The sequence below is a fragment of the Microcaecilia unicolor genome, chromosome 2 (assembly GCF_901765095.1).
Source record: "Microcaecilia unicolor chromosome 2, aMicUni1.1, whole genome shotgun sequence".
Taxonomy (NCBI): domain Eukaryota; kingdom Metazoa; phylum Chordata; class Amphibia; order Gymnophiona; family Siphonopidae; genus Microcaecilia; species Microcaecilia unicolor.
Window position 1 is genome coordinate 574,994,674 of NC_044032.1, and position 15,318 is coordinate 575,009,991.

The 15,318-nt window shown below is 43.5% G+C and overlaps 1 protein-coding gene across 1 annotated transcript in view; it reads right to left on the reverse strand.

Annotated features, from left to right (window-relative positions):
• The window catches only part of PRIMPOL (primase and DNA directed polymerase), a 157,510-nt gene that overhangs the window by 115,745 nt on the left and 26,447 nt on the right, over positions 1 to 15,318 (reverse strand). Inside the window, 2 exon segments of the mRNA XM_030191501.1 lie at positions 9,909 to 9,976; positions 9,979 to 10,005. Of these exon segments, the coding sequence (XP_030047361.1) occupies positions 9,909 to 9,976; positions 9,979 to 10,005 (95 nt within the window).

Sequence of the window (15,318 nt, forward strand, 5' to 3'; positions counted from 1 at the left end):
ATGCCAAGTTTAAATAATATATAAGTTGTTTTAGGTTTTCTAAATGTTTTTGGTTTATGTAGGTTAACTTTGATTTTGTTCTAATTTCCAAAGGATGTTGTTCTAGAATTTCCAAAGGATGTGGTTGTTCCAGATTTTTATACTTGCTAATGCTATGATGACTTTATACTTGATAAAAAAAACAACAAACATAACCTTGTTTTTTTATGTGTGTTTTTTTGTTTAAACTTTAGGATTAATGAATATTTATAGTTTCTTTAATAAATAAAATAAAAAGTCACAATGACATAGATTTTAAACCCAAACATTAACATGCAGCCTTGCATGCTGCACTCTTTCAGTCAACATGCAAAAAAAATACATATTAAAAACTGAGGAATCGGAGGTACCATAAACTGAGGAGTCGGAGTCGAAGGATTTTTGTACCGACTCCACAGCCCTGGGAAAATGTGGGATACAAATGTAACAAAATAAATAAATAATTTACACAAGGAATTTCAATCCATAAGGATTCCAAGATATGTTTCGTGTCCTGCAGAATTTTTAGTCTATTTGATTCAAGGCCCTCCTTAACATACAAAGCTATTCCTCGATCAAACCTGTCACTGCGATATAATTTGTACTCTGGTATGACAGTGTCCCATTGGTTATCCTCCTTCCACCAGGTCTCAGAAATGCCTATTATATCTATTTTTTCATTTAGTACAATATATTCTAACTCTCACATTTTATTTCTTAGTCTTCTGGCAATCACATATAGACATTTCAAACTATGTTTATTGTTAATATTTACATCTTGCTCAGCAGTTGACAGTGATACTGAACAATCTTGAAAATCTGCTTTTTATTTAAAGACATCTGATCTACTATGCTCTTTATTGCAACCTCACTATCGGTATGCCCAATCTTCCCCGTTTTGGTGATATCTTTGAAAGATACCTTATTCTGAACCATGCGCTTTTGAGCAACTGTCGGCCTTCCCCCAGTTTCTAGTTTAAAAGCTGCTCTATCTCCCTTTTAAGCGCCAATGCCAGCAGCCTGGTCCCACCCTGGTTAAGGTGGAGCCCATCCTTCCGGAATAAGCTCCCCCTTGCCCAGAATGTTGCCCAGTTCCTAATAAATCTAAAACCCTCCTCCCTGAACCGCCTCATCCAAGCACTGAGAATCCAGAGCTCTGCCTGTCTCTTGGGCCTTGCGAGTGCAACTGGATTCATTTCTGAAAATGCTACCCGGAAGGATCTGGATTTCAGCTTTCTAACTAGAAGCCTAAATTTGGCTTCCAGGACCTCCCTCCCACATTTTCCTATGTCATTGGTACCTACATGTACAAAGACAGCCAACTCCTCCCCAGCACTATCTAAAATCCTATCTAGGTGACACATGGGTTCTGCCACCTTCACAACAGGCAGGCAAGTCACCAGGCAAGCCTCATGTCCACCAGCCACCCAGCTATCTACATGCCTAATAATCGAATCACCAACTACAATAGCAGTCCTAACCCTTCCCCCCTGGGCAAAAGCTCCTGGAGACACATCCTCGGTACGAGTGGATATTGCATCCCTTGGTGGGCTGGTCCTGGCTACAGGATTATTTCCAACTTCACCAGAGTGATGCTCTCCTCCAAGGCAGCAAAGGGGCTGCCAGACTGGAGGTGGGACTTCTCTACAACGTCCCTGAAGGCCTCCTCTATGTACCTCTCTGCTCCCTCAGCCCCCCCCCCCCCCCCAAGTCTGCTACTCTAGCCTCAAGAGAACAGACTCGTTCTCCGAGAGCTAGGAGCTCTTTGCATCGAGCAAACACATACAACCTCTCACCAACTGGGAGATAATCATACATGTGACACTCAGTGCAAAAGACTGGACAGCACACCTCTCACTGCATCTTAATATTATAATGCTTAATTAAAACTTTTTCAAGTACTAGAGATATAAGATGAATATAAAGAACCTTTAAGATTAAATGGTATAATGTGTAATCTATTTAGTGTTTGCTTCCCAGAAACTAAATGTAATTAAAACTAATGAACATGTAGTTAAATGTCTAATGAAAACACTCCTCTTGTTATCCTAATTAGAATAATTACTACAAATGAAGAGTTGTGCTAGGGTGGGACCTGGGGACGGGAGCAGGAAGGAGAAATTAGATCTTACCTGCTAATTTGCTTTCCTTTAGTCCCTCCGGACTGGACCAGGATTGGACTGTTGGGGTTGTGCCCGCCTACCAGCAGGTGGAGACTGAGAAAAACTCTGACTCTAGAGAGCCAATAGGAACCCTGGCCATGTGACCTTAGCCTCAGTATTTGAATAACAAAGCAGGAAAGAAAGAAAGAACTTCTGTGCCGTATGGAATCCTAGCAGCCACAAATTCCTCGGCAAAACCGAGTACTAGAGCTCGCCAGCAACTCTCACCAGAGAAGTGGCATGGCCCATTCATTTTAGAGCTCGCCAGCAACTCTCACCAGAGAAGTGGCATGGCCCATTCATTTTAGAGCTCACCAGCAACTCTCACCAGAGAAGTAGTATGACTCACTTAGAGGCATATTTTCAAAGCACTTAGCCTTCCAAAGTTCCATAGAAACCTATGGAACTTGGCCTCCCAAAGTGCTTTGAAAATATGCCTGTTAAGGTTTTATATATATTCCATCAACTGAGCTCACCAGCAACTCTCAACAGAGAAGTGGCATAACATATTCAAGGCTTTATATATATTCCAGCAACTGAGCTCACCAGCAACTCTCACCAAAGAAGTGCTATTAAGGTTTTATATATATATATATTCCAGCAACTGAGCTCACCAGCAACTCTCACCAGAGAAGTGGTATGACCCATTAAGGTTTTATATATATTCCAGCAACTGAGCTCACCAGCAACTCTCACCAGAGAAGTGGTATGACCCATTAAGGTTTTGTATATATTCCAGCAACCGAGCTCACCAGCAACCACCAGAGAAGTGGTATGGACCACGCGAAGTCATTTTTTTTTTTTTATATATATATATATATATATATATATACAGTATCATCTGTTTTTTTTTTTTTTTAAACATTCCACTTCCAAACTTAATAAAAGAATCTAAAGAGTTGATAGAACATGGGAGGGGCCTGGTCCGGTCCGGAGGGACTAAAGGAAAGCAAATTAGCAGGTAAGATCTAATTTCTCCATCCTTAGCGTCCCTCCGGACCGGACCAGGATTGGACTGTTGGGAAGTACCAAAGCAGTAATCTTACGGGAGGGACAGACATTGAGAATGCGGTAGAGTCCCTGAAAACACCCAAACTAGGATGAATACGAAGCCAAAAGCTTGACGATCCAAGAACCGCCAATAAACTAAATAGAATGACTACAAAGCAAAAAAGCTGAAAAGTTCAGTGCAGCGCAAAGGACAGAGAGACTCGAGAAAAAAAAAACGACTGAAAGAAAGATGGCAAAGGTAGAAGCAGAGCCGCCTGGAAACAAAAAACTGCAATGAATCTACCTCAGCTGAGAAAGTGGAAACCGAGATCCTGAAGTACAATACTCCAGATATCGTAGACTATTGCTGACCTAGCAACAGATTGGAAGTATGTAAAGCCTGTCAGTGAGAAAGTACCTGATCACTAGAAGCTAAATAGGTAAAAACAAGAATGCAGAAGAAGGTACCTAAATCCCTGCTGCAAACTAGACTGAAGGTCCAAATAAACTGACAGCCACTGCAGTTACCCAACATGAAGAAAACATATCTCAGAGCGCATTTCAAATGAGAGAGAAAGAATCATCTGTAGCTGTTGCCTCTGTAAGCAGATCACCTGAGACTCTTGTCGTAGACCCCAATTAGTGAAAACAGGAATAAATCACAGTAGACACTTGTTAGTACCTTTCATCTGTTAGATACATATAGAAGTCCATAAAACACTACACAGTTCCAGGAATAACATGTATAGAATGTTTGTACGTTTAGGAATCTAGCCAGGTGCTCATGGTCTGGATTGGCTGTGGACCGAAAGGTGGGCTCGATAGGACCTTTGAGCTTTTCCCAGTGTGGAATTAAATATGTACTTATGTAGTAGAACTATAAATATACATATATATTTTCACAGATGCAGCCATCAAAAAACTGCTCACTGTGTATATGCTCCCGGCATACTTGCAGGAAGAATGCTCAATCTCAACCACCAGACCCAAGTGCTGCACTAGTGAGAATACAGAGGCCAACTGAGCGGAGGGAATTCCATCCGAGATAAATATCTGGATACGAGAGGGCATCTATCTCTGCCGCTGACAAGTCTTTTTAGCAAGAGAGTAAGCGAGGCACATGGAAGGTCAGAGCGAAAAGAAGTAGTTCTAGAACTGGGACCTCCCCTTAAGGTACTATCCATTGAGAACTCCCAAAAGTTTTTTTTTTTTTTTTTCAATGGTCACGAAATTGACGGAGTGAAAAGCTGCCAAAAAAGACTACCGAGACTCCAAAGAGAATGAAGAAAAAATTCCTTCTTGGGAAATAGAAAGTAAAATTTTACTCTACAAAATAGAGAAAGGTAATGGCCGAAGGCCCAAGAACATCCAGAGAAAACAGAAAGTGGGACGCTTGTAGAGAAGACAAAAACAGTCTGCGTCAACTTGACTAAACAAAGAGAGAAAAAAAGAGAGACATGCTACGAAATCTAATGAGATCACACAAGAGCTCAAAAGAGAGATCAAATGAGAGACCTGGCTACATGCACCCCGTAACCTAGAGTGTGCCCGAAATGCACCACCCGTTGCTTGACCTGACAACTCTGCCAATAAGACTGTCTGTAATGAACCAGACATCTAGGAAAGGATGAAACGAGGAGACGTTGTTTCATGAGCGCCGCTGCTACTACGACCATAACTTAAGAAAAAAGTGCGCGGAGCCGACGTGAGACCAAAGAGCAGGGCAAGAAAACTGGTAATGAGGACCTTCTCATCATCCTCGTATCGTGGACATTACTCCTCCTATACTGAGATGTACTAAGATGTACCGACCCACACCCATAAGAAATGAATGTGGTACTTGCAACCTGGATTGACCACAACTGAGGACAGGATGCTGGGCTTAATGGACTCTTAGACTTTCCCCGTATGACAATACTCATATACTAATAGCAAAAATGCACAGGAAGTGAAAGAATCCCCTTCCAATTGAAAGGAAGGTCTGGAGTGAGGACGTATAGAATGAAAATGAAAGGATCACCATATGTTGAGCATGGACTGAGACACACTGGTCTTTAATTTTACCGGATCTCCCCAAACCTCGTATCATGTCATGCCTCCTTCCTCACTGAGATGTACAGAGATGAACAGACGCACACTCACGAGATATGAATGTGGTATTTGCAATCTGGATTGACCCCATCTGAAAACAGGATGGGGCCTCTTGGCCTTTCCCATTATGGCAACACTTATGCCCTTATGGCAAAAAATGCACAGAAAATGAGTGAATCTCCTTCCAAGAGAAAAAAAACTCTGGAGAGAGGAAGAATAAAATGAAAATGAAAAGGAACAGACTTGGAAAATACCTATTACGGAAAAGGTGGTGAATTTGTGCCACAGGAGACAAGACTGTACCTGATGTCAAGAAAGCTTGAAACAAGACCCTAAAATCTGTAAGGAAGAGAAAGGGATAGCAGATATTATGGATGGTCATACTGGACAAAACCAGAATGTTTACCATGTGCCCAGGCTGAATAGATAGAGGAAACAAAAATACAAATAGATGGCGTGAGGACCTCCCAATATCCTTAAGTGGGAGAAAATGCAAATTGACCGGATAACTTTACTCCCTAAGTGGACATATATCTTGTAAATCCTAGAAGAAAACTAAGATAACACATGAGAAACTCCAAGACAGTTGGAAAGTAGAGAAAACGTGAATAAAACATGCCTTCTAAAGCAACTGAGAAAACTGGGTGCTCAGTAGACAGGACTGAGTCTCCTAGAATATGAGAACCATCTGAACCTTGTAGCCTATGCAGCTGTCATCTGCTATGCCAAAGAGAAAGCATAGCCATGAAAGAAAATTGTTGAAAGGAAGTAAGACCTTATGTCCAGAATTGCAAAGTACGCAACAATTGAGTATCAGACAATGTATTTCATTGCACATGGCATCTGAACCATACAGCCTACGCTCTAGAGAACGTTTGTTAAGATCTTAAAACACTGTATAAGAACACAGCCATGGAGGAAAATTTCCTGAAAGGAATTAAGATCTTATATCCAGCATTGTAAAGTACCAAACAATAGACTATCCGGCAATGTAGTTCTATCCTCATGGCACCTGAACCAGATAGCCTATGCCATAGAAAATGTTTGTTACGTTCTTTAAAACACTGTATAACATCATAGCCATGAAGGGAAATGCTTGAAAGGAACTAAGATATTATGGCCAGATTTGTAAAGTACTAATCAATTGACTATTAGAAAATGTAGTCCTATTCACCAGGAAATGAGAAAGACACAGAGTGACGTACACTGGACCCCCATAAAAACTGCGCTAGACAATAGCGAAGACCTTTCCTCCAAACATCACACACAAAGGAAAGGAATAGAAAAATGGTTATTTTGGAGCTGAGATACAATTTAATTCGCCCCATTGTCAAAAACAGAGAATTCCTGACTGAGCTGCACTTTGAATCGGAGTCTTGCCAAGAACAAAGAAATCGCCAACTGAGCTGCACTTTAATTCACAACATTGCTAGCAACCAAAAAGTCCCCGACGGAGAAAAAAAACAGAGGGAAAAACAAATTGAGCGCCATTCGCATCGTAGCATTTCTTTTTTTTTTTTTTTAATAGCTTGAAAAATACATGTAAAAATTAATTTCGGGGCAAATATACTACCAATTGCCCCAGCTACCGGAGAAACAATATCTCCTTTCCATTGCACAAACAGCCAAACACAGTAAAAGCAGAAAAACGCTGCCGTGTCAAGGGAAATTGCAGCTGCAAGCAAAACAATGGCGGCCAAGCGCGCCCAAAATGAGAAGAATAAAGTTCGGGGGAGAGAAAACCAATGACCGGACCGACGAAGAAGCAGGAATCTGTGCCGCCGAAAAACAGATAGACCTCCGATGCCGCACAAAACATGGTTTAGCCTCTGGCCCCGAACAGGAACCGTCAATACAGCTCCCAAGCTATACAGACCCGTCCAAGAGCGAGCACGCGCTTAACAGTTCGCGCCTCTTTTTTTTTTTTTTTACAACTACCGCCGCTAACAACGCCGGGTAGCAGAGGAAAAATAATTAAGATAACAAAAAACCGCCGATTAAAGTCACAGACGCTGACTTATCACTTTTTTTTTTTTTCAAATAGCTCCGCCAGAAAAGAAAATAAAGACTCTTCAAACAGAATAAGACAGAAGAGCTACCTGCTCGTTATAAGCCTGGGAAAGCAAAAATACTTCCTTTAAATTCCTTTCAATGAATTAATTCTTTTAATTTCTTTTACTTGATTTAATCTTTAAAAACAGCTGACTATTAAAAGTGGCTGCCTCTCCCAAAGACGGTACACCTTTCCAGAGAAAGGGACGGCCCTTCCCTGCTAAGCCAGGGAGATGAGGAGGAAGGGGGGTGGACTCGAGACACCCGAGTTTAACACCCCAGAGGCTGTCAAAGAAAGAAAAGAAACCCTGTCAAGCCTCTAATTACGATTCCAGGCACAGAAGAAGTATTATAAATATATCTGTAATATCTTATAGAGAAAAAGAGAGAGAGAGAGAGACTAATGGGCTCACTTCCTACCTGCTGAGAGAATGAGAAAATACTGGGGCTAAGGTCACATGGCCAGGGCTCCTATTGGCTCTCTAGAGTCAGAGTTTTTCTCAGTCTCCACCTGCTGGTAGGCGGGCACAACCCCAACAGTCCAATCCTGGTCCGGTCCGGAGGGATGCTAAGGAATGAAGATTGAACTAGGTTCTGCTTTGCCTGTTAGAGGCTGTTAATGCTGTCGTACAAAGTTCAAGTTTTATAACTAGGGGGAAAAGGATATAGAGACTAGTTGATAAAGTTAGATTTTTATTTTATTTTTTTATTCTGCCTATCAATAACCTACAATTCCTCCTTTAAACCCCAATCTTTAAGTTCCCAAAGCACAGAGCAAAATAATGCTCTCTTACCAAAGAAATGTCCTCGTCTCTCATTACTTCTCAGGAAGAAAGATATGTGGAACCTTTACTCTTTGTATAGTTTTGATTCTAAGGGGACTGCTTCAAACAAACCCTTTGAAGCTAACTTGGTAATCAGATTTCCCTCAGTAACCTTTGCAAATATTCTAGTTCCTCACACCTTAATTAACATCTAATTCAGGTCAGTAGCAGTTCAATTTGCATTTCTAGGACTTCTTCAGGCCACATTCGGAACCCCTTGTAGAATCCATGAGGGGAGCTCTTTTGACAAGTTAGAATATAAAGTTAACACATTATCCTCGAAATATCGTAGCAAACAACTTTGCGTTGTAATTAAGTTTGCCTGGCAAAAAAGCAACTCTTTAATATAGAGCTATACACTTCTTCAAGGCCAGTACAAGGGTATTAGGTGCCCTAGGCAAATGTTTAGCCTTCTGTCCCCTCAATTAACTTGTAGGCTCCCTAGGTTCTTCCCATCTCCCCCCTCCAATATTTTGTTAATTAAACATTAAGAAGTATATTCACTCCAATTCCTAAAACAATCCTGGAAAAACGCACAAAAAAAGTGTGAAAGTACACCCCGATTGTTCTTTAAGTTTGTATTCCTGTCAAGACCAATTGTTTTGCTTCATTGAAGCTACTTACTGCCCCCAGGAGCTGCTGCTCTAAGTAACCACCTAATCTGACTAGTGGCTGATCCAGCACTGCAAGTGTGGAAAAATACTATATGTTAACGTGAGTCAGCTATGCTGGTAGTATTTTTTTCAATTTTTTATTGAAGACAAGATATAAGAAAGTTCATCCAACACATACGCTGTACAATAAAGGAAGTAGCAAGTGTACAGACAATAGTAATGGACACTCCGTCATCCATTATTTTTAACCCCCACACCCCCACCCCAACTGAAGCCAACCTACCCAAACTGGTCAGAGACCTTAAAACTTATTGCCTCCGACCACTATGTCAGATCCCTCACACCCAATGCCTGATTAGCCCCTTCCTCCCAAGCAACCCCACCAGGCCTAGAGAGTAACCAGATGTGTAACAGAGATCAAAGAAGCCTAAGCAACAAAAAATTGGTAACACCTTATAACTGTAGCTTATTTATAATAATGCTTATAATCCATGAAGAGGACTGGAGATAAGGACCCCTAAATATCCAAAAATGCTGATAAGTTTACTAGTAAGACGTGCCTCCTTAGCTTCCCACATCATAAAAGTGTGTAGCTGGTTCCTCCATTATCAATAAGAGGGGCCTACAGGCTGAATCCATTGTTGAAGTATACATTTTTTCCCCACCAAGGCAGCCTTGGGACAAATTATTTACGACCTTTACCCCAGGTACCCAAGTCACCTACCCCATTCAAATTAAGGCTGGATTCTAGAATCCAGAAAATGATTTCAAATGCTGCGACCATCTCCCCTCAAAAGATGAAACTGTAAGACAAGCACAGAAAGCATTGAAACAGGTTCCCTCCACTGCCCCATATTTCATACAAATAAAGAGAAGTCACAATCTTGGATTTAAATGCATGCAGTTGCCGAACAAATAAGCCCTGTGGAATAATCTGAAATTGACACTCTCGATAATCAGCATTATAGGCCACGAAAGGAATTCCTTTAACTAATTGCTGAAAATCTAAGTAATCCTAAAGGATGGTCAACCTTGTGGTGGGTTTTAATCACCAATGAGACATCTATCTCATCTCTAGACTCCTAATTTTTTATTCAGATTTGCATTATGTGATTACAAATTGTATTTTAAACAGAACCTCAAATGGAATACATTACTTATACTAAAACCACAGTTCCGTATATGTGTCACAAGGTAAAACTCTTTGTCCATCTTCTTTTTTTTTCCCCTTTCCAGTGCAAATACATGTACATCCTTTACAAAAGCCAAAAAAAAAGAAACACCAATGTATTTTTCACATCAACTATAATAGCAATATTTCCAAAATGTAAAGCGTATGAATGAATTTATTCCAAGTATGGGAATAGTTACAGAAGTCTCTTGCATAGCAAACTTCTTGAATATAACTGAAGTTCTTCCCACAACCCACTGTCCTTCTTATGGTTTAAAATTATGCTCTTACCTGATCATTTTTCTTTCCTTTAGCTGCAGCAAGATGAACCATCAACTGGTGGGTTGTATCCATCTCCCAGCAGGTGGAGATAGACATCATGACTTAAGTGAGTGGTATTGGACGATAAGCCCCTCTGTAAGCTACGTATATGGCTCATCACAAAGCAAAGGTAGGCCCATGAAGTAGAAAAACCTTCCTCACCATAGGAAGAGAAACAACAACAGAACCAGCGTATATTCGAATAATATGATTTGAAACTCTGTCTAATTTTGCAAACTTGTGTTTTGAAACTGCAAAATACAAAAGAACTGGAACAAATAGGACAACAACACAAACACAGAGAATGAACAAGAGAAACAAAGCGACGGTAAGATAGGGAGGAATTAATCTGCTGCAGCTAAAGGAAAAAAAATTATCAAGAACATAATTTTACCTTCCTTAGCATAGGCAGCAGATGAATCCATCAACTGGTGGGATGTACCAAAGCAGTCTCTAGATAGGGCGGGACACCGTCGCCCCCCCGCCACCTGACAAGACCACCGTACCAAAAGACAGCATCAGATTCGGCAGCTACGTCCACTCTAAAATGCTTGGTAAGGAATGAACAGAGGCCCAAGTAGCCGCCCGACAAATTTCTTGTAAGGACAAGACCGAAGACTCCGCCCATGAAGTCATCTGCGCTCTAGTAGAATGAGCACATAAAGGTTCCGGCAAGCTGCGACCAGCCAATAAGCACGCTAAAGAAATAGCTTCCTTAAGCCATTTCACAATAGTCGGTTTTGAAGCCGCCCTCGCCACGACGAGAACAAACAATTATCTGTCTTCCGGAAGTCATTAGACATTTGCCAATAGCGAATAAGAACACGACACAAATCCAAAAGATGAACACCCCGAAAAGCCACAGGAAAATCCTCTACCCTAAAGGAAGGAAGGGAGGGAGGAAAAGAGGATGATTGAGATGAAAAGCCGAAACAACCTTCGGCAAAAAGGAAGGCAAAGTTCGCAACGTGACTCCCGCCTCTGAAAACTGCAAAAAAGGATCCCGACATGAAAGGGCTTGAATCTAGGAGATTCTTCTCGTTGAAGCAATAGCTACCAAAAACACAACCTTCAGAGTGAGATCTTTATCGGAAGCCCTACATAACAGGTCAAAAGGAGAGCCTTGCAACGCCCTAAGAACCAAATTAAGGTTGCAAGATGAACAAGGTTGCCGCAAAGGGGGGGGGGGGGGGGGGTGGAGATGAAGAGCCTGCCCCACGCAAAAAACGTACCACATCTGGATGCGCCGCTAAGGAGGAGCCTGACCCCTCCCCTGAAAACACACTAGGGCTGCCAACTGAACCCGAAACAAGCCATAGGCCAAACCTTTCTGTAGACCATCTTGCAAAAATGCTAAAGAGCTGAGCCACAGACACCTGAAAGGGAGACCATGCGCGAGCCTCACACCATGCCACGAAGGTGCGCCAAACACGGGCATACGCTGTTGAAGTGGACCGCTTACGAGCTTGCAAAAGAGTAGCTATGACATCAGAATAGCCCTTTTTTATCAACCATAACCGTTCAATAGCCAGGTCGTAAGACCAAAGTGGTAAGGATCCTCCATGTTTATCGGCCCCTGATGAAGAAGATCCGACAAGACTGGCAGTCGGAAAGGTGACTCCACTAGGAGCCGCACCAGATCTGCATACCAGGGACGCCAAGGCCAATCTGGAGCCACCAGAATGACCCGGCCGAGGTGTCGAGCAATCCTGAGAAGAGCCGTTCCGATCAAACGCCAAGGAGGAAACACATAAAGAAGCGCGTTCTCCGGCCAAAATTGTTGAAGAGCGTCAAGGCCTGCAGACTTGGGTTCCTTCCTTCTGCTGAAGAAAAGGAGTACCTTGTAGTTTTTCTGTGTCGCCATGAGGTCCATGGTTGGAGTTCCCCCACTTCCGACAGATCAATTGAAACACCTCCGCTGATGACTCCCACTCCGCTGGATCTAGGGTGTGTTGACTGAGGAAATTCGCTTGTACATTGTTGATACCCTCAATGTGAGCCACCGCCCACCGGAGTCGATCCGCCTCTGTCGCCAAAGCTGAAATCCGAGTGCCACCCTGGCGATTGATATAAGCCACCGCTGCCGTGTTTCCGAAAATACATGAACCTCCTTCCCCTCCAACAAGGTCTGAAACCGCAGGAGGGCACTGAACACTGCTCTGAGTTCTAGGCGATTGATCGGCCAACTGACCTCGGTCGCTGACCAAGTCCCCTGGGCATAACAGTGTAAACAAAGAGCCCCCCCAACCCGAGAGGCTGGCATCTGAGACTACTATAATCCACTGCGGAACTGCCAGAGAAATTCCCTTCCGCAAGTGGAGACTGTGGAGCCACCACGTCAAACTGTGTCGCGCCCTGGAGAGCCAAGGGAGAACGTTCGAGGAGCAGTGGCCAGGCCAAAGGGAAGTGCTCGGAATTGGAAATGACGTCCTAAAATGGCAAAGTGGAGAAAACGCTAATGTTGCTGCCAAATGGGGATATGAAGATATGCCTCCTTGAGATCCAGGGCCGTGAGAAATTCTCCTGGCTGAACCGCAGCTATCACTGACCGCAAAGTTTCCATGCGAAAATGCTGAACCCTCAAGAACTGATTTATCCTGCAGAGATCGAGAATGGGCCGAAAAGAACCTCCTTTTCGAGGAACCACAAAATAAATGGAATAACAACCCCGTTTGAATTTCAGAAAGCGGAATAGGAACCACTGCCCTGAGCTCCAGAAGAGAACGGATAGTGGCTTCGACTGCTACCTGTTTGGACATGGAGACACAACAGGATTCCACAAAAGCGTCTCCAATGGGAGAATAAAATTCTAGCTTGTAACCTTCTCTGATAATATCCAAGACCCACTGGTCTGAAGTAAGTTTGGCCCAATCTTCGTAAAAAAGGGTCAGCCGACCGCCAATCTCTGAAACTGAAGAGTGGACCTTCACCCCATCATTGCGAAGGACGCCCTGAAACACCTGTGCGTGTAGAGGAGGCCGCGGGATGTTTATCATTCCGAAAGGAAGAACGCTGCTGGAAGCGGTTTCGCTGGAAGTTAGCAGAAGACCGACCTGGCCAATAACGCCGAACCTCTCTAAAACGAGGCCGAGAAGCAGAAGACGCACAAGTCCTCAGAGTCGACCGAGCCCTGTCCTCTGGCAAGCGTTGACCCTTAGAGTCACCTAAGTCTTTAACAATCTTTTCCAAATCTTCCCCAAAGAGAAGCTTGCCTCAGAAACGAAGCCGAGTAAGTCTTTGCTTAGATGCCAAATCGGCTGCCCAATGGCGTAACCACAACAAACGGCAGGAAGAAACTGAAAGAGCCATAAGCTTAGCTGACGAGCGACGTAGGTCATAAAGAGAATCAGCTAAATAAGCTAATCCTGATTCCAAAAGAGCAGAAACGGATTGCAAACTCGGACCCTCATCCAGGTCATGCCTGATGAAGCCAACTAAGACATGCCCTGGCTGAATACGAGCTACAAATTGATGTCTGAAGGGTCAAAACTGACACTGCAAAGGAACATTTCAAAGAGGCCTCAAGGCGACGGTCCTGCATATCCCTGAGCACTACCCCCACCTTCTACCGGAAGGGTCATCTTTTTGGTAACTGCAGTTACCAAAGCATCTACAGTAGGGAGAACATACTTGTCCGCCTGATCCGAAACAACTGGATAAAGGCAAGACATTACCTTGGCCACTTTAAAAGTCCCTTCAGGATCGGACCACTGAGCTGAGATCAGCTCTTGAATAGCCTCATGAACTGGAAATGCCTTAGAAGACTTCAGCGTACTGGTCATCTTAAGATTGACCAAGGAAGCCTGAAGTTCCGGATCTGCAATATCTAATGCTGCCAATGCATTAGCAGTCAGAGAGGTAAGCTCATCCTTATGGAAACCCGGACAGCAGTGGGGTCATCAGGCTCATCCTGCTTCAAATCACCCTCTTCAAAATCATCTGCCCTAGAAGGGCAGAGAGAATCCCCTGACAAAGCAGCAAGAGAAGGCAACGGGGAACCGGGGCCCAAAGATGCCCCCTCAGACACAGAGACCGTTCTTCTTCTCTTAGGAGGAAGAGAAATCAGGAGCTGAGGAGAGAATGTGCTCAAACCCTGCTCCTGAAGGATTTAACGTCGGCAAAGGCCCCTGGGAAGAAGGCAGTGAGGAAGTCTTCTTTAAAAGATATGCCTGATATAATAAAAGAACAAATTCTGGGGAGAACATATCCCCTGATCCCCCAGGCACCGAAAGTTTCCCCAGACAGACGTGCTGACGCGGGAGAAAAACACTCCGAATCCACCGCTGACAAAGGCTACGAAACCGCCATCAGCTGACTGGCAGGAGCCACGTTGGGCGAAGACAAAATGGCGTGCGTAGCAGCGCGGGAAACCGAAGGTTCCGCGATGGGAGCCGCCTCAGCCAGCCCCAACTTAGAACAGCCTGCCATACACAGACCCAATGCGGATCTCTTTTTACTGCATCAGGAGCAGCGCTTAGCTGCTTCAAGCTGCCATCCCAACTCACTCTCCACAATAAAAAAAATTTAAAGGCACTCACCCAGCATCTGCCAATAGAATAACACAAGAGAACAGCTGATCAAAACACAGCGTCTGTGTTCCTGCTCCCTTCAGCCAAGATCAAAATAGTCTTCCCTTAGGTCTTTCTTTTTTTAAACAGCAAAAGCTGCAGCACAAGTACTGAAGCTGTTTCTCTTTTTTTTTTTTTTTTTTTAAATAGTGAGGAAGGAAACAGCAATCAGGCAGACAGGGAATTACAAGGGGACACAGGGTGAGGTAGGGACCCCCAAAGAAGTATGCCCCCAAGGATGGCACAAGAGCCAATCGCCCCTACACTCAACTGGCTAGCCAAAACTAGCCCAGGAGGAGTCCCAAGCAGAAGAATCCAGCAGCTGGCAAGGAGATGTCCACCACCTGCTGGAGATAGAGATATACTGGCTTACAGAGGGGCTGGTCGCCCAATACCACTCACTTAAGTCAGTGATCTCTATCTCCATCTGCTGGTAGATGGATACAACCCACCAGTTGATGGATTCATTTGCTGCCTGTGCTAAGGAAACAGCATTTATCAGAGAAG